Source organism: Podarcis erhardii, assembly GCF_964252035.2.
Source record: "Podarcis erhardii genome assembly, chromosome: 8".
Lineage (NCBI taxonomy): Eukaryota > Metazoa > Chordata > Lepidosauria > Squamata > Lacertidae > Podarcis > Podarcis erhardii.
In genome coordinates this window covers 22,947,910-22,967,458 of record NC_138499.1, presented here as the reverse complement: position 1 = coordinate 22,967,458, position 19,549 = coordinate 22,947,910, and the positions used below count along the sequence as shown (strand labels likewise).

General features: G+C 40.1%; 1 protein-coding gene across 4 annotated transcripts in view; it reads left to right on the top strand.

Annotated features, from left to right (window-relative positions):
- FZD6 (frizzled class receptor 6) overlaps positions 1 to 19,549 on the top strand; it is a 23,030-nt gene extending 3,481 nt beyond the window's left edge. For all 4 annotated transcript variants that reach the window (XM_081874236.1, XM_081874237.1, XM_081874239.1 and 1 more), the window contains exons 3-7: positions 8,345 to 8,541; positions 10,233 to 11,250; positions 13,315 to 13,463; positions 16,410 to 16,853; positions 18,412 to 19,549. In XM_081874236.1, coding sequence (XP_081730362.1) covers positions 8,345 to 8,541; positions 10,233 to 11,250; positions 13,315 to 13,463; positions 16,410 to 16,853; positions 18,412 to 18,574 — 1,971 coding nt within the window. In that variant the 3' untranslated portion in view covers positions 18,575 to 19,549. The remainder of the gene's footprint in view (positions 1 to 8,344; positions 8,542 to 10,232; positions 11,251 to 13,314; positions 13,464 to 16,409; positions 16,854 to 18,411) is intronic.

Genomic DNA, 19,549 nt, shown 5'->3' with positions numbered 1-19,549 from the left:
ACTTCTTGAGATTTCTTGCCAAGTGGTACCATGGGCCCAGTCCTCTCTATGTCAGTGTCTATACCATGAGCAAGAGAGGTAGTGGGAGCAGCTGCTGCTTTTCTTTGCTTGTGGGTGGAGGAGGTGTTGAGGGTGGTTTCTGTGGGCTTCCTGGCTAGGATGTTCTTCCTCCTTCCTGTGCTTCAGCCTCTGCTACAGAGCAGGGGAAAGGAGAAGAGATTGCTGTTTAGTGTTTGCCAGTTTTAATATGTATGTGTTAGTGTTTATTTTAAATATTAACATTTATAATAAGTCTCCAAAAGCATTAAACTGTGAATCCCAGGTAGACTTTGGATATTTGGAATAAGAACACGAGTGAGGGGCACATTGGTATTTTCATCCTTCGCTTCCCCTCCCATTTCACCTGGAAGGAAGATGTGCATCCTTCAACCATCTGTACTGTTGAATCCTTATTCTGATTTCTGTCAGACACTTCTAGTTTTGGTGGTATATATTTTGGTGGTGTTTTCTCATATCTAAAGATTTCTAAGCACAAGCAAATATTTGTTTGTGACAGGAAAATTAAGGTACCTGTGCAATTAGAAATTGCACTGAAGCATTCCTTATTCTCTTGTAATATAACCGTGACAAGTCAGTGCATGTAGGAATGGAGAACAAAACTTGATTCACATTCAGTGTTCTAAAGGATATGTCTTCTAATGTTGCAGTTCTAAGCACACTTTCTTGGAGCATATCCTATTGAAGCTAGAGGCACTTGCTTCCGAGTAAGCTTGCATGGGACTGTGCTGTAAAACAAGACTAAAACACTAATAAGTAGACAGATTTTTAGCTCTGAATATGAGCATCCATCAGAGCTAATGAACAAAGTGCTAAGTAAGGTAACATTAAGACAAAAACAAAACAAAACTCATGCTAGATGGAAGTCTAAACAGGCTGTGTAAGGAGCCTCAGTGTCATAGTAAAGTTTTATGAGTGATAAAAGTAAAATTCAGTGATGGAACTATTGGAAGGGAGTTTGAAAAAATGTAGAAAACATTGAAACTTTGTAATGCTATTATATACAACTATGGTGTACCTGCTTTTGGAATACTTTGTATGCTTTTGGTTGGAATTATTAGGGAGAGGATTTGAAAGCAGCAGCAAGTACAGCAATATAAAAATATAGTGTACCCACTTTAGAATACTTTGTGCAACTTTTGTGTAGTCCTACAAAAAAAACTTGAAAAGGTACAGAAAATGGTAACTATAGTGATAATGGCATGATGATGATGACTCATCCCTTAAAAGTCTTCATGTCTTTAGCCATTGTCGTCATTCTCTGATTGTGAGCTTTTCCAGGGTATCCACCTGCCACTATCTGAGAAAACAACAAAAAGTATTGTAACACCTTAAAGACCAACACATACAGAGAGAGCACATGATGAAAGCATGAAGAAAGGGAAAATTAAACAAGTAGAAGAGTTGATAACTGAAATAATAGGTTTAAGCTGTTTTGATCCATAAAGATAATTCTCTGCACCATGCATTGCTACTGTGAAATTGCTATCCTGATAGTCCTCAAAAACTATTTCTATAATGCTTCTTTGTTTCAGATAGGTTAACTTTGCATCATGCTTTCGGTCAGGCTAAATTGTCATGCATTTAAGCAGTCTTCAACCTCGGCCAGTTTTATATTGTAATAGCTCAGTGGCATCAGCATACTGGTGATGAAACTGCTTCATCCCAAATCAATGCAGTCCACTTTTAGTTGTGACTAATAGCTCAGTTATTGGCTCTGCTTTGCTCCTTCCTTTGAGTGTTTGTTCCTGACTGGAATGTGTCCTTGAGTTCTGATAATGTTTCTTGCCTGCCTGAATAGAAGATAGAGAGGGGTATGTAGGAATTAGTACACTGTACAAATAAAATATTCATTGTCCATTTGCCCACTTTTGCCTGTGACCGCTGGAAGGTTTCCCAGAAGGGAATGCAGCCCTCCAACCAAAGCCAGCCTGCTCGTGAGGTGGGATGAAGTGCCCGCTTCAGGTGGCAGAAGCACAAGAGGCAGTGTTTCGCCCACCCCACTGATTCCACCATCGCCAGAATACCCTCCCCTCTTGCCAGTGAGCGGGAGGCATTCCAGCATGTGGTGTTGCACCTTGTCTTCCCTATTTCTAGGCAGAGAATCCAAGCAGCAACTCTTTGTGGAATTGCTCTGGCAGTGGTGGGGGGTGCAGCGACAGAAGTGGTGAGAGGGTGTGGAGCACATGGCAACAATTCCCATTTTGCCTTAGGATGGTAATGAAATGGGAGGGGCTGCTCTTCTGACTGAAAGTTTCCTCATCCCTGTATTATAGCAAGATAAGCTGCTAGTGCAAGCAGCCTGTATGCTCACTTGATATGGAGGAAAAAATGACTTCTTGCACCTTTTGGGGGTGTTTTTCTTTATGAATCTGAGGATGCTTCTCAAGAAAAATAAAAAGTTCTAAGCTTTTGTATTTGCGCAAGTAGGGGATAGCTCTTTTCACATGTATCCCATCAAATTGCAGTTCAGTATGCCATCTGATAACTAGATTGAAAATGGTTTAGATCTGAGTTCCTACTTGGAAGTCAGTGTTCAGAGCCATGACCATGAGTATTATAAACTCTAAAACCACTGCTAATGGTGCCTCATAACTCACACCCAAGTGACTCTCCTCAGTTACTCATAAATCTGTACTTAGCGGTTCTCTCTGACCAAATGAATTTCTAACTTAGTTGCAAGTAGGGAGAATAAATTATCACTTGAAGTTAAGGATTGATGTGCTATCCCATCAGTTTGCTAAGATAACTGCAAATGCATTTTAATGTATCAACTGAACATTGCTGTCTGCTTTACATAACTGAATCTTAACGATGGAGATGAATTTTTAAAAATTAGTTCTGGGTATGGAAAGTAGCTGATGGGCAGCCTTGTGTGAGTCACATTTCTCAACAATAGTTCCCAGTCTGGGAATGAGATCTCCTGCTCGGATTTGTTGAGAAGGTGAAAATATTACGGATTTTAAATATATGTGCTATGCCAGGAAATCTTTGGTATTCATTTTTTTATCAATATTTTATATAATTTCCTTGCTGAAAAAGAGAACCTAATAATTTTATTTTCCAGGAAAACAACAACTCCCTTTCAATTGTCAGTTCTAATACAAGCTGCTTTGGGATTATAAAGCTGTAATTCATGTCATGGACATAGTTTAATAGTCACAGTGACAAAGGCCTTGTTTTAAAATCATAGATAAAAATGCAAACCAGATATGACCCACCTAAAATCCTATGGCATACTGTTCTATTTCTTTAGTTCAGAAGTTGCCACTTCCATGTTTAGAGATACTATTGGTAGATGTACAGGCGTACTTTTTCTTTCTGTATAAGGTTGGTGGGTGAGAGAAGGAACCAGTGGGGTTGGAGACTGCAACACTCTTGTCAAAATTCTAAATGTTCCCATGGCCCCTGTGTTCATTGTATGCATGGAGTTATCCCAACCTTGCAAGAAACTTGTGACTCTGCCCAAAGTTGCACTCTCTTCAGTCTGAGCGGGGATACGGACTCGGCTCTCCCTGGTCAAAGTCTAGTGCTCCAGCTGCTCTGAATCTTGAAACTTCTCTTGGGACATGGTCCATTAAATTTAAAATATAACTAGCAGTCTGTATGGGCAGTACTGTCACAGTTGCTTAACAAGCAGCTTAATTAGGTAATGTGTTACATGCTTACTAGAAAGTTGAATTGCAAAGCAGAATGATGTCCCCTAACTTAAGTTGTAGAGGTTTGAAAAGCTAGCTTGGAAGTCAGGCTTGCTTTATGTGAAGTAATGCATATACATAGGTTAGAAAGGGATAACACATGTTATTGAGAGAAAAGCTATTTTTAAACATCATTCTTTCCTTTTGGAGAAAGTGAATGATGCTGCGCCTCCAGTTCATGCAAATGTGACTTGTCTTGCTGAATGTGTGTAGCTTCCAAGTCCAGTGTTTTAACTTTAATACATTAGACCAGGGGTTGCTAATGCTTTTGGGCCTGTGGGTGCAGGTAGACTTCTGAGAAAAGGTTGTGGGCACCAGTCACACTTCCTCTCACCCTTTGTAAGAATTGAAAGGTGCACCAGCTGCCTAGCCAAGAGATTATCCCCTCCTATCCATGCACATGCATGCAGCACAGACACACTTACATGCATACATATGTTTACACACATGTGATGCATCTGCGCACATGCACTGTCCCTCAGCCAAGCAGTTAGACTTGAAAAGGGTTAATTTCCCCCCAAGCCTAATTAAGGATGAGTGTGATATTTCTGGAGAGTGCAGCTAGGGAGGGAAGTTCCAAGGCCATATTGTTCAGCTTTCTCCCCAGCTGCAGTTGACAGGAAGACCACCCCTCCTCCATGCCACAGCAATTGTAGCATAGGGAGCATTTTTTTATGGCTCACAGCTTTGAAGGGTTTTTCTCGCCTTGCTGTGGAACACCACTCATCACCCCTGCCAAAGCACTTAGGCTTGAAAAAGCCTTCTATGGGCTACCACAGATGGATTTTTGAAGCCTAATTTCAGCAGGAGGGTGGGGATACTCCTGTTGCCAGATTGGGAGGTGTCAAGGTCCTCTTATGGACACTAGGGGTGGCCTTGGTGTGTGCAGTGCCTGTGCGCACAACTTTCTAGTTGCAGTGGCTGATGTAAGTAGACTGACATATCTTATATTCCACCCAGAAACCCATACTGCTGTCTTGGATCCAGTAATTTTGCTGGTGACTTATTGGTATGGTTTGGTGCCGAGTTGCCAGACTGTAGTTTGGTAATGATGAGCACGCCATAGGCTTGCCTACTCCTCTTCCTTCGCCCTTCCTAATTAGCTTTAATTGAGGTCAGTGTTACATCTAACTGGCATGATTGCATTACCACTAATCATAGTTGGCTTGTAACCAGAGACAAGGACTTGAGGTGCTGACCTAGAGAGGGTGAGAGCCAAAAGGGAAGGGGAAGAACGCTCCTGAATGTTCAGTTACAAAACTATGGTTTGACAATGAAACTTTAATGGACTCTAGCCTAAGGCAAGTAATTGTTTTGTCTGTCACTCATATGGCCTCCCTGGCATTTGACTGGAATCTTTCAACTGATTTCACTTGCATTAAACCCAGAGAAACACCTTCACAGTTCTAAGATCACAAGGCATTGCATCTATGAATATGCAGTGTATAAATGTTGAAAGCTGCAATAATTACATCATCTTGATCCTGATAGTGTGGTGTAAATGTAGGGAATAATTTGCTGGTTTTAGCCAGGAGAAGTTTGGATTCAAATCCATACATATACATGAAGCTCTTTGGGTGGTCTTGAGCATGTTGGTGGACTTAATTAGATAAACTTTGTTAGGCACAAAACCAAATTTTCAGTAGCACCAAAGGCTACTGGGGAAAAGAAAACCCATGGTTTCTTTCTGTTTCTTTGTCCTAAGATAAGTGGGGGTCAGATTGGAACCTAAATTAAGTTATTGCAATGGTTATTGATTGCCTCAGGCCTTGCTGCTGAGGCAGTGTACAGTCTGCAGCACAGTGTGGTTTAAACATTTATACCTGATAATACATGTATGCTCCCCCATCTTCCCCAAAATGAAATTGGCTTCTCTGCATCCCATGATGAATTCTGTTATCAAGAAACCATGAAAAAAGTAGAAGTATACTCTTACATTCAATCATGTACTTTTCTCCTGGGATTGTACTTGGGAGAAATTGGGAGCAGGCCATAATCTACATATTCCCATTCTCTCCTCTTTCCTTCAGCGAACAGTAATTTGAACACCAAATTTCCCCAGACCCTGAGAGACAAAACCCTCTTTAAATGCTTACGAAACAATTCTTAATTTCCTGTAGAGGAATGATCTCAGTTATTGTGCATTCCATCACCCTCTCCATGCTAACAATTCAACAAGAGAATGTGTTTTCCTCTGCTCTTGTTGTTGATGGTTGTTGGGAAACGTGGACTTCCCACGTTTATGGAAAGTTTCCAGTTGGTCTATTTAATGTATACGAACAGTAAAGGGAAAATATGTCTATTTATATATCTTCCAGATGGCCACTGAAAATAATAAGCAAAATAAAATTATTTCATTTAGGTAAGTATAGAACCTGGTACTTTGGAAAGCGTCATCTGTCACTTTTAACAACTAGCAGAAGGAAATTACCGAATGCAAAGTGAGCAATAGGGCTCTGGATATTTAATTAAACATGTAACATGGTTACAAGAAACAAAATATGATGTGACTACTATAGGGTTCACAGTAGAAACCTGGAATTTATTACAGTGGCAGCAGCTACATTTCCTCATCCAACTGTTGCTGTCAGGTGTGGTTGTGTGTATATAAATACATATACACTTATTTCTCATTATCTTCCCACCCCCAACAAGGGATTCATTAACTTTCGTTTGATGCCTGCTAAAAATATTCTTGTTTAAACAAGCCTACACAGATGCTTAGAAAGTTGAAGTAATTTTAATCTGTTTTAATATTTTAAGTTTTGTATGTGTTAAAGTAAGGTTGTATTCTTTTTTCTTGATTTTTTTGTTTTATCTTGTAAACTACTTTGAAGGTGTTTTTTACAATCAAACAGTGCATAAATTTTATGAAATAAATAAACAGATGAAGTCATTGAATTTAATTTTTGAATTTAATTTACTTTATTACAGTCACAGACCAGCATAAGCAAAACATCTAAATAAATAGCATAACATTGTGAGTCTAAGTGGATAATTGTTAAATAAATGGGAGCAAGAACCAAATGTAGATTAAAACATATACATAGAATATTTAATTAAGCATAAATAATGGATGAGTAAAATCTGATAATAAAAATTAAAAAGACCAGTTAAAACAGCTATATGGGGTGGGGTTCAGAAGTGCGAATCTAACAATATGGGCCTTCAATTTAGGACTGAATTGTAGCATAGGCCATCCTTCGATGAATATCTATCATGGCAGCGCAAAATCTGGCGATTGAATATGTGACTTCTGGGCTTTTGTCCTATAGTAATAGGGAAATGTTGTGTTGTTCTGAACACCTAGGGGACTTATATAAGATGGGTTGGATAAACCTAGTTTGAATGTCTACTTACCTGGCAGGGGAGACACCTTGATCATGATGAAGTCATTCTGTGCATACATTCCTTAAATAGTGAGTCTATATATGCCTATAGCATGAAACTCTCAAAAGCCTTTTGGTGCTGAATTTCTTGCTCTGTGGGCTTGCTTTTTTAGTCAAGCTTTTATTATTTCATTTTATAATGCATATATAGCAAAGAGAACAATTATAACAACAGATGAAAATTAAAAGATGAAAAACAAAACCATAAAATAGGCATGAGTACAGTTGCTCATCGGTTAAAATAACAAAGTCCAGGTAAAGACTATCAACGTTGTCAGATTATCAAGTGTAGTTCTAGATTTACCAAATCTTTATCATAGAGGTTTGTCTTGGAAATAATGGTTCTTATATGCTAAATCATATAAAAAGTGTCTGGAGGTTATAGTCCTTGTTGAAATCTCAAATTATGCATGGTTTTACCTCACTATACATATATTCCAGAGGTGAGTGGTACCAAGCGTCCAGTATAAGATTTTGGGCTGTTTTACGTGGAGTTGCAATGACTGTTCTTGCTGCCAAGATCGTATATAAGACCAATTCTTTTTGACAATATATTTACATTGGTTTCATCAAAAATATTCAGTAACATTAATTTTGGACAAGAAACAATTGTTTCTTTAGTAATGTTGATCATTTCTGTCAAAATTAAATTCCAGAAATCTTTCACAGTCTATGGGCTTTTAGTAGCTGTTGCAGTGGGCTCCCATGGTTCTCCCTGGAGCCAACTGCTTCCTGATGTTTTAAAAAGTTTTATGTTGACCATGTTAAAGATAGATGAGAGTTGCATGAATCTAACTGGAAAGAAATTGCAAGATGCAAATGTCCAAATTCAATGTTTTGTAGCCACATCATTCAGTTTGGTGCACGCTCCTGTTTTTTTTTTATACTTCCAAACTTACTTTTCCTCTGCTCAGCAAGATGCTCTAGGAATCTGGCATTGCCTTGAAGACTGTGTTTCCCTATGCAGGGCAACAGCAGCAGTAGGAGAGATGGGGAAATGTGAAACATGGCTATTGGCAAAGGCAGATGAGAGAAGATGAGCTGGAGTGCCCTCAACCTCCATTTAAACACTTGTTCCACTTCTGAAATCTCATGATTTACTAATCAATTGTAACTCAAGTTCTGTAACAAGACAGTGTCAGTTTTACAAGAAAACTTTGTAGATGTGCTAATCAAAGTACCATTTTCCCTCTCCCAAAGGATTTCCTTCCTCTTCTGAATGTCCAGTGCTCACCAGATATTCATGCATTTCTTTGCAAAGCATTTGTGCCTGCCTGTTTGGATCAATCGCGTGTGATTCACCCATGCCGAAGTCTCTGTGAAAGAGTGTACTCTGACTGTAAACAAGTGATAAACACTTTTGGAATTAATTGGAACGAGGAACTTGAATGCAGCAGGTACAGTGTTTTTAATTCTCTTTATTTCCAATGGATTTTACTCTGGCCTAAGACAAAGTCCTAGTCCATACATTCATGCAATAAACTTCTTTGTTTGTTACATATCAGCTTGTGTGCCTCCTCTACACAGATGATCTTCTGTATAAACGGGTGCTCTTGGTTGCAATCAATTTATGTGATGACACCCATCACCCCAAATGCATGCAGTTCTTCCATTCCCCTCCTTTTTTTGAGGCGGAACAGTTGTGAATTGTACTTCCCAGGATTATTTGTGATGAGAAGAGTGTGCCTGCTCTTTCAAGGGGAGAGGAGCACTGCCAGGTTTATGCATATGCTTGGACCAAGTGTATATTTGATGAAGTGAATAAGCAAATTTGCTTTGCATATATATTTCAACCTAGACTGTTCAACTTTTCCGTTATCTTCTGTACAAGCTCTTTAGTGCTTTGGATTCTTGCTCATCCATATAGGAAACAGAGATCATTACAGGACTAGTGTGCATGGTAGTTGGTAAACAGCAGTTGAGGTGAGGAAGACTCTGAAGAATTAGGAAAAACTCATACCTTGAGCCCCCATCTCCTCAAAGACGAAGCACTTTGGAAGGAGAACTTTATTGTTGCCTTTTCTTCTGCCATGGTCATAAAGTGGCCTCCAAATTAACATGTTGTCCTTTATAGGAGATATCATATTATCTCCTATAAAGGACAACATGTTAATTTGGAGGCCACTTTATTTCAAAAGCATTTATAAATAGCTTTAATACTTTTTAAAAAATCTATGTGTTATACAACATATAAAGCAATGGAAGCAGTGGCCAGTCATGCCTGGGTAGCTCAGTTGATTAAAGCATGGTGCTGATGCCAAGGTTACAGGTCTGATCCCCGTATGGGACAGCTGCATATTTACAGGAGGCTGGACTGGATGGTTCTCATGGTCCCTTACTTCTCTACAATTCTATGATTTTATGGCTGCATCTCTCAGGCAAGTGTTTGGCCTCAGCTATACTTGCTTTGGAAAACTCTTACAATGACCACTGCATCTGAAGAAGTGTGCATGCACACGAAAGCTCATACCAAGAACTAACTTAGTTGGTCTTTAAGGTGCTACTGGAAGGAATTTTTTTATTTTGTTTTGACAATGACCACTCCAGTTCACTCTTCCTGGAGCTGCCTTGAAAGATGGTGGAAGAATGCTGTGGGTTGCCTCTTGACTGGCACAGGCCACAGCTATTTTAGCATACCTGTACTGGCTTTCTGTTAGCTTCTAGGCCCTGTACAAAGTGCTAATGAAAACTATTAAAAAACCTGCCTGGTCTGGGCTCTGCATAGACAAGCATTTCCTCTCATATGTACCTCCCTGCTCCCTCAGATCTGTGGGCATGCACTGCTTCAAAGGGCACTTTTGTCCAGGGCTTTAATCCCTGCCAAATCGGCAAACAGGGACTGAATCCTACTGCCTTGGCTGCGCAATCTTGGAGCCCCTGATGGAGCAAGATTGGCCTGCAAGCTGGAGGCTCCTCGCCCTTGTAATTGAGGTTACCGATATGTTTCCTTAAAAAAATATATCGTTTTTATTCTTTGCGATCCCAGTCCCAGTCTAGTTTGATAACCAAGCATCTGAAGTATGTGCTCTGAGCCTCTAGGCAAATAGCACTGAGTGGTCCTTCTGCATTTTCTCTCTTTCCTTTCTAGGTTGGAGGATTGTGATGAAACTGCTGCTGTCACTCCTTCTCTCGCTACAAAATCTCATGACACTAAGAAGACTCCAGGACAGCCCAGAAGGGATTATGGATTTTGGTGTCCACGTCATCTGCAGACCTCTGGTGGCCAAGGCTACAAGTTTTTGGGAATTGATCAGTGTGCACCCCCCTGTCCCAACATGTACTTCAATAATCATGAGCTAGACGTTGCCAAAAGCTTCATTGGGATCGTTTCAATTTTTTGCCTTTGCGCGACTCTGTTCACATTCCTAACATTTTTGATTGATGTTAAACGGTTCAGATATCCAGAGAGGCCAATAATATACTATTCTGTTTGTTACAGCATAGTGTCTCTGGTATACTTCCTTGGGTTTGTCCTGGGAAACAGAACTGCCTGTAATAAGGTAGATGAAAAACTGCAGCTTGGAGAGACAGTTGTTCTTGGTTCTCAGAACAAAGCCTGCACAATTGTTTTTATGGCTCTGTACTTTTTCACCATGGCTGGAACTGTGTGGTGGGTGATCCTCACAGTCACTTGGTTCCTAGCTGCCGGACGAAAGTGGAGCTGTGAAGCTATTGAGCAAAAGGCAATGTGGTTCCATGCAATTGCCTGGGGCATGCCTGGCTTTCTCACCATTATGCTTCTTGCCATGAACAAAGTGGAAGGTGACAACATCAGCGGTGTTTGTTTCGTTGGCCTCTATGACCTGGATGCTTCCAGATACTTTGTCCTTTTACCTTTGTGCCTTTGTGTTTTTGTTGGATTGTCTCTCCTCTTAGCAGGCATAATTTCTCTAAATCACGTGCGGCAAGTTATACAGAATGATGGCAGGAATCAAGAAAAGCTGAAGAAATTCATGATTCGAATTGGTGTCTTCAGTGGCTTATACCTGGTACCTTTAGTGATGCTCTTGGGATGTTATATCTACGAGCAGGTGTACAGGAAGATCTGGGAAACCACTTGGGTTTATGACCATTGTGTTAAGTTCCATATACCTTGCCCTTATCAGGTAAGAGTGAAATACTTGCACAATTTATACCTCAATAATTAAGAATATTGGTATCTCTTACTGCTGCTGCACATGTATGCAATGCTGGGGATTTGACTGCAGCAACAACTGTGATACTGCTTTGTCTATTGTTCTTCAGTGCCACTAAAGCCACTGAGTGGTCCTACCCTAGTGTTCAATGTGGAATCCAGTCTTCCTCCAATCAGTATTGTCCTAGAAAGTATAAACTCTGAGAAAAAAGCAATGGAATAAATTTCTCTTTAGAACCCTCCTTGAAGATGTTAGTGACTTCTAGCTATGATTTCCTAAGAAGAAAATTTTAAAAGACTGTCTAAAAACAACAGCAAAACTAATATGCTGCTAGACAATAATCCTTCAGATTTTACACCCATCTGTTCATATTGAAGATAAGAGTCATTTTTAATATTGTTGCTTAAAACATGCTTTTCTTCCCACTAAAATAGATGGGAAAGTTATCTACATTGCATATTAAAGTGAGGTTTTAAGTCACTCAGAAATGGAAAAAAATGGAAACAGAAGTTAATATTTGTAGATAGCAACCTCTGATCTACTTATAACTAGGGAAATGTTAATTCATTTTGGCTGCTTATGTAGTTCCCTACAGATGTGAACTTCCATCAGCCCCAGGCAGCACATCCCAATGGTCGGGGATTATGGAAGCTGTAGTCCCCAACATCAAGAGGGACCACTTAGACTATCCCAACCTAGATGCATACTGCATTTATTCCAATATAAGGATTATTTAAGCAAAAATACTTATAGCAGAGCATTTCCTTTTTAGTGGTATTACTTTATTACATTCAGCTTGGTCCAAGCTTTTTAAAATAGCTATTTACTCAAAATAATATTTCTGGCATCAGCTAGTTAATGATCCTCAAGCTAATAAAAATAGGCCAGGGTGGTAGTGGAGAGACCTGAATTGGCCAAGCTAATACAAAATAAAAATCTGAGCACTAGGTAAGACAAACAAGTTAGCTCTTGAGTTAAATATCATTGCCCTTTTTTGAGCCTGTTCTTCACAAGAGTGGATTAATTTTGCAGCGAACAGCAGAAAAGACACTGGTACATACCCCCAAGGCACTCTGAAAATCCTGCCACCTCTAATTAACTTCAGCCCATCAGTTCCATCGTCTTTCCTGTGTACTCAGATGACACAGCTGTGTTACTGTACAGAGTACAGAGTATCACTAAAGAAATTGGTTAGTACTGAGCACTTTAGAAGAATTAGTTACACTTGTTATGCATTTCTCCTTTCTATACTGTGGTGGCCACATTTTTTGTGACTTAACTGTATCTGTCTTCAACATTTAAGAACACAGGCAAGTTCTAAAGAAGTTTCTTCAGGCTTCTCCTAAGGGATTTCTGGAATTGTAGTTTTTTGATGCTGGAGTAACTTAATTCTAACGTGTTGTGTTTTTTCTCTTATTAGTACATTTTCCCTCCATTCTAGCAGGGGTTTCAATGCAAACCGCATCATGATCCTGGAGCAAGGCAAACTTCCAATCCCCACCAACTACTGGGCAGGGGGAGCACACCTTGCTCCAGCAAAAGAACAGTGGGGAGCTCACTTTAAGCTCACCATTGTTCCTTTGAAGTCATGCAGGCACTGGCCCCACAAATATGGCAGGTGTGGGTACTTTGCCAGAAAGTGCCTAACAAGCTGGACTGGGACCCTTGGCAGGCCAAAGTTGGCTACAGACTGGAGGTTTCCTACCCTGAGGCTTATTTCTTATTTTGGTGTCATTTTCTAAATAAATTAAAATCACACCATTCAGTACTGTGTCATAGCATCATATTATCCCTGCTTACACTTGCAGCATTTCATTTACTGGAGTTTCGATGACAACATATTGTGATTAAGCTATTTTAAGTGTGTAGCATAGGTACAGTATTCTCATTTTCTTAAAGCTGTTTAAGCCTGAGTGCAGCTTAGTTGATATAAAACTGCAAACTTCTGTATCACTATTCATTTTCTGCTTTGAAGTCTAGGGTCAGAAAACCATTTTTCTATTGTATTTTTAATGAATTGTTATTGTTTTCCAGGTCAAGATATTGGCAAGGCCAGAAATAATTTTGTTTCTGATGAAATACCTTATGACTTTAATTGTTGGCATCTCTCCAGTTTTCTGGGTGGGAAGCAAGAAGACTTGCTCAGAATGGGCAAGTTTCTTCAACAGGAATCGCAAAAGAGAGTAAGACACATTTTTTGTGGTAATATTTATTTTAAAAACAACAAGATAAAATTAGTGGGCACTGTTAATTGGTGTGTTTTAAAAATGTGTGTGTGTGTGTGTGTGAGAGAGAGAGAGAGAGAGAGAGAGTGTATTCATCTTGGGTTGCTTCCTGACTTTGTTCATAGGATTGCAGGTCATTTTTAAAAAATCCCCACCCCCGAAAACATGTGGTCTCTCATCTTTGATGTTGAACTTCCTGTTGTCATCATTGTTTAAGTGCCGCCTCCCTGCCTCCCTCCCTCACATGTGAACCTGCAGTGAATTGGAACTTATGGGCAATACCATCTGCAAGGTCTAGAAGTGCCCTCGCACGGGGGATTTTTTAAAGCTGTAGTTAGCCAGATGCTGAATTTCCTCCCAAACCAAATCTTCCTTGGTAAACTGGCCATTTTTTCTCCTTTTGCAAAAGAGACTGAGCAGTTTAATCCTGAGCAGCAGAGGTCTGACTTGGTCAAATTTTGTATCTGCTTTCTCACAGCCTGTATTATTAGAACGAATGTTTTAATGCTATGCCATATTTTTATACAGTCTTTCTTGATGCTTGGCATTGCATAATTATTTGGAGATTGATCTCAGGAAGAGGAGAATTTGAGAATAATATTTTCTCTAAGCTCCCACAGAGTGGTCTGTTCTTCAGTTTAAATTCTTCTGGAGTATATTTTGAACAATTTTATGTAGACTATGTGTAAGTTCCCTTGGGAATACTTTTTTCCATTACTCTCCTTTGCATCCTGAATTCTTAATATGGCTTTTAGATTTCTGTATTTCTTTAAATTTCTTTAGTCAAGGTTTGCAAGCAATTATCTTCAACTCCTTCAGCCCACATTCCTTTACAATGAAGATGTATATTCCTTTCCATATTGCTTCTTTTTCCATTATTGTATAGCTATTTCATATGTGTGTCTTAGCAAAGTGATGCTCTCTACCAAAATACAGCCCCTTATTATTACCCTGCTAGTTTGTCCCAGGTAGTCAGATTTATTTACCCGCATCCAGAGTGTTGTTACTTTAAGGTAAATATTGCACTTTTTTACACTAAAAACTTCTATTGCTTGCATGTACAACCATATTATGCAGTAGTATGAAACCTGGAGCACCATTTCTGGCCACTCAGTGAGTTGCTGTGATTTGATGAATATTCCAATAGTTCAATGCATTAATGGCTACAATTTTGGCAAAAGATACAGATTATGTGAGGAAAGTGAAAAGCCAGTTTCAGGCAACTTGGGATTCTGTGGTGAGGGCAGGCAATAAGAGTGAAGACTAAGGAGCAGAGTGGGCCAAAAGTGTAGAGCAGAGTTTCCCAAACTTGGGTCTCCAAATGGTTTTGGACTACAATTCTTATCATCCCTGACCACTGGTCCTGCTAGCTAGGGATGATGGGAGCATGTTAATCATGATAATATTGCATGTTAATCATGATCATATTGTTTTGAATACTAGTTGCGAGGGAGGCTGTTGCCCTGATGTCCCTCTTGTGAGCTTTTCACAGGTTCTGTGAACTGCCCTGAAACCTCCGTGTATGGGGCAGTATATAAATTCAATAAATAAAATAAACAAAAATATCTGCCTGCTTCCGTAAGTAACATGGTGTAGAACCATATGGATCTTTCATTTGATTCACTAGGGAAGCTACTGAAGGGCAAAGAGATGAAGACATGGATAAAGATAAAATACAGGTGGAGAAAACTTCCCTACAGACCTAGTGTCTGATAAAGTTGTGTGTTTTCTGTACCAAGAGAGTGGCTGAGTAAGTAAGAATTAAGGGAGAACTAAGTTTCTTGTACTTGCAGGATTGTGGCTCCAATGCTACTTGCATAGAATATTGAACATGGGCCTGCGGTGCCAACTTGGCAGTTAACTTGCTCAATGTCCTGGAGCAAATCATGCACCCTCAAGTCCCTTCTTGTAATGAAAACATTTGAAAAAAATGCAGTAGCTCTTAAAACGACTGTAGCATGATAAAATATTTCCACCCCTTTGTAAAGATGGGAGTGGAGCAATAAATAGTTTATAGACTTGCTCCATATAAATATAAATGGAAGGGCATCTGGCTTTGATACCAGTGCATGTGAGAAGGACCTAGGGGTCTTAGTAGACCAGAAAATCAACATGAGTCAACAGCGTGATGCAGCAGCAGAAAAAGCTATTGCAATTCTAGACTGCATCAACAGAAAGATAGTGTCCAGATCAAGGGAAATAATCATTACCGCTCTGTTCTGCCTTGGTCAGACCACAGCTTGGACTACTGTGTCCAGTTCTGGGCATCACAGTTTTAAGATGGATATTGACAAGCTGGAACATGTGCAGAGGGAAGGCTACTAAGGTGATAAAAGGTCTGGAAACCAATCCTTATGAGAAGCAGTTGAGGGAGTTAGATACGTTTAGTCTGGAGAAAGCAGAGCTTATATGATAGCCAGCTTGAAATATTTGAAGGGTGTCACATGGATGATGGAGCAAGCTTGTTTTCTCCTGCTCCGGAGGGTAGGTAGGACCCAAACTAATGGATTCAAATTACCAGAAAGGAGATTCTGATTAAACATTAGGAAGACCTTTCTGACAGTAAGAGGTGTTTGACAATGGAACAGGCTACCATAGAAGGTGGTGGACTCTCATTTATTGGAGGTTGTTAAACAGAGGCTGAATATTCATCTGGCAGGGATTCTTTAGCTGTAATTCCTGCATTGCAGAGGGTTGGACTAGATGATCCATTGGGTCCCTTCCAGTTCTAGAATTCTATGAAAGAAAGTAAAAAATGAGTTAAGAGAGCAGTCTGCCACATCTTAAAATTGGTAGTTTTGACAATGACTTCAGCAAGATGTTTGCACATCTGAATGCAATTAGCACATCTAAATAGTTATGGAGGAGGGTTGTAATCACCATGTATTGTCTTCTCCCAATCAGTCCAATCAGTGAAAGCCGAAGAGTATTGCAAGAGTCATGTGAATTTTTCTTGAAGCACAACTCTAAAGCGAAGCACAAAAAGAAGCACTACAAGTCCAGCTCTCACAAACTGAAGGTGATTTCAAAGTCAATGGGGACCAGTACAGCTGTCACAACCAATCACGGAACTTCTGCCATGGCCATCGCAAACCATGATTACTTAAGCCAAGACACGTTCACTGAGATCAAAAGCTGTCCTGAAACATCTGAGAGAGAGATGGAAGCAGATGGAACGGTCAGCCAGAAAGTGAAAGAGGAAGAGTTTGCCTGCAGCGAACAAAGTGCACTGCACATGTTACCTAGCCCTAAAGTGGCTTTGGAACAGCTAGAAAAGAGAGGGAAGGCAGACAACACACAGGATATTGCCAGCTTATCTGAAAGCATGAAAAGAATGGTCGAAGGAAGGTAATTGCCTTTCCCTTAATTTTATGTGTTTTTAACTATTGCATGCTAGTTGTTACTACCATCAGAAGAGAAAAATACTGCATTTTACTTTAAAATAGCAGGAAATGGAAAATAAATCTTGCAAACAAAGCTTTTTATCCCATGGAGCTGCATTATCCGCACTGGAGTGGGCACCTAAACCAATCTTTAAGCAAAAGTAGCTACATTGTCTTAGACATCACACCTCTGAACACCTGAATATAGAATGCAAATTCTACTTTGCTAGAATTTAAGAGGAGACAAGCCAAAGTATAAGATATTAGCCGTGAGACCTCTAAGCAGTTCAGGAGAAAATCAAGGGCCCAGTTGGATGAATTGCTACGACAAAGACTCTGAACCAGTGTGGGAGCCTGTGCACTCCTGTTGGATTGGATCTAGGAGACCTGACTTAGGTTTGCACAAGGTGGCTCAGTGTCCTTACATTTCAGTAATGCATCTATAAAAAGACTCAACTCCCACAAAACAGCATAAATATTGTAAAAATTCAGTGCACACTGATAAATTATGAAAACAAATGTTATTTTACTTTAATGAAGCTAAAGTGGTGATTTGGTCCATCTTGATACCCAAATATTCTATTTTCATTAAGCCTTTCATAACAATGTAGCCAATCATGTAGCAAAGACAAAGGTCCCATGCTCTTGGCACTGAACCAGGATCTGGAGTTTGCTGGGTTATACTGTAAGAATCCTGATCAGTGTTTGAAACTCCCATTGTTCTAGGTGCATTATGTGACAGGGAATTTCATTAGTGCAAGCAGTTTCTGAGCCCTGGGCGCAGTACTGCGCCTAAGATTTCAGATTAAAACTGCAGAGTGGAAGGAAAGGAGGACCTTTTTCTGCCTCCCCCTTTCCCCTCTCTGAAGACTGGAGAAGAGACTCCCTTAAGAATATTAGGGAGGTGGGCAGGGGAAGGACTAGACCATGTGAAAAATGGACATAGTATTTTAGCTGCAGTTCATTCATTTTCAGCTTTGTATTTTGTGTAGGCACACTTTTTAAAAAACATTCCATTGTTACTCCCATAACCTAGGTTTAAGGTACCATTTTGCTCCTAGCTTTCATTTCTCAATTTCTAACACTGATCCTGATGCCGGATTCAAAGACAAATGTAGCCTATGTTGTTAGTTCTGAGTGATAGCAGCTTTTCTACTAAAGGCTTTTTCCATCCCTGCTACCCAAAAGTTTTAGTTGAAAACTGCATGTCTAATAATTCCTGTCAAGTATGTGACCCATTTTTTAAACTTGAGTGTTTGTTTTGTTTGCAGCAGGGATGGGGAAACTGTGGCCCTTCAGATGTTGCTGGACTCCATCTCCCATCAGCCCGACCCAACATGTCCAATGGTCAGAGATGATGGGAGTTTTAGTACACCAACAACTAGAAGGCCATAGATTCCCCATCCCTGATTTACAGCAGTTATATAGGCTGCCTAGTAACATCATTCTCCAAGTAGTTCATAGGATCTCTTGTGTTTTTAAAAATATGTTTTTTCTTTCTGTCTTTTGTATGCATATAACAGGACAACTCCTAGAAGTGATCTGATTGAATCCCTTCCCCTCCAAGTTGGTCATCCGCACCTTGATGTTTCCCAGCCAGGCAGTTCCAAGGGGTCAGTCTTGTTTGCCCATTCCTCTTCAGATTCAAGGAAAGCTCAGGAGTCTGGTCACAGTTCAAATGCTTAAAAAGGAGAAATTGCTACGTGAGTCATTTCAGCTCATGGATGGAATCTGTGTTACACTGGAAATGACTGTTGCGCTCTGCTTTGCAAGGAGGTGCCACAATATCCTCCTTGGTCGCACTTCAGGTAAAACTAAAATTGCATTGTGAGGGGCCTAGCAACAGCTTCCTCTTCAAACTTTGGACATGTCCTAGCTAGCAGTAAGTTTGATGTGAAAAAGATGATGAATAAGTAAGTACTGCTTTTTATGACCTTCATGTCAAACTGCATTGCAGTAGTGGAGATGGAAGGTATCTTGAGCTGTGTTATAAAACTACCACCTACTTCTAGCAGTGCTATTTACTGTATCATAAATAGGTGGGTCAGACAGGGGCAGGGGAAAGCTGATGCACCATGTGAGAATAACACCACGGTCCCATTCTTGGAGAATTGGCTTAAGCTGCAAAGTACAAGCAGTGACTTGAGCACCTGTGGCTGAAGTGTCTGCCTTTGCTGCTCTTATCAGCCAGCTCTGACCTGCAGGCCAGAGAAACCCTTAGCCTAGGTTCTCTAGTATGGTGCCAGTGGACACTACATCTCCCTCAGAAGCACCCCATGGAACTTGCCAAGGTATCTCCCTATTTTGGATTTCGGCGGGGTTGAATTTTTCATTTGTCTTATTTGGAGGGGAGGGGTTCTTTTGTGAAATGGGGATTTCCTCAAATGCCCCTATCTTATTATCACATCTGGCAAGTACACATGTACACCCGCTTTTGATTTCTGTGGTCCAGCAGCCCATGGGATGCTGCTGAGAAACGTAGTAGGGACCCTGCTTTTGCCTCTGCCCAAGCTGTGCAACTGTCTTTATGAATTACAACTGTATTGTAATAATACTGGGTGGTCACTGGTGCAGATGCTTCTGTGCAGGTATTTGTATTGGGTCTAGTAGACAAGCTATTTTTGTAAAAAAAAAAAAATCTTAGGTGCAATGGCTCATAAA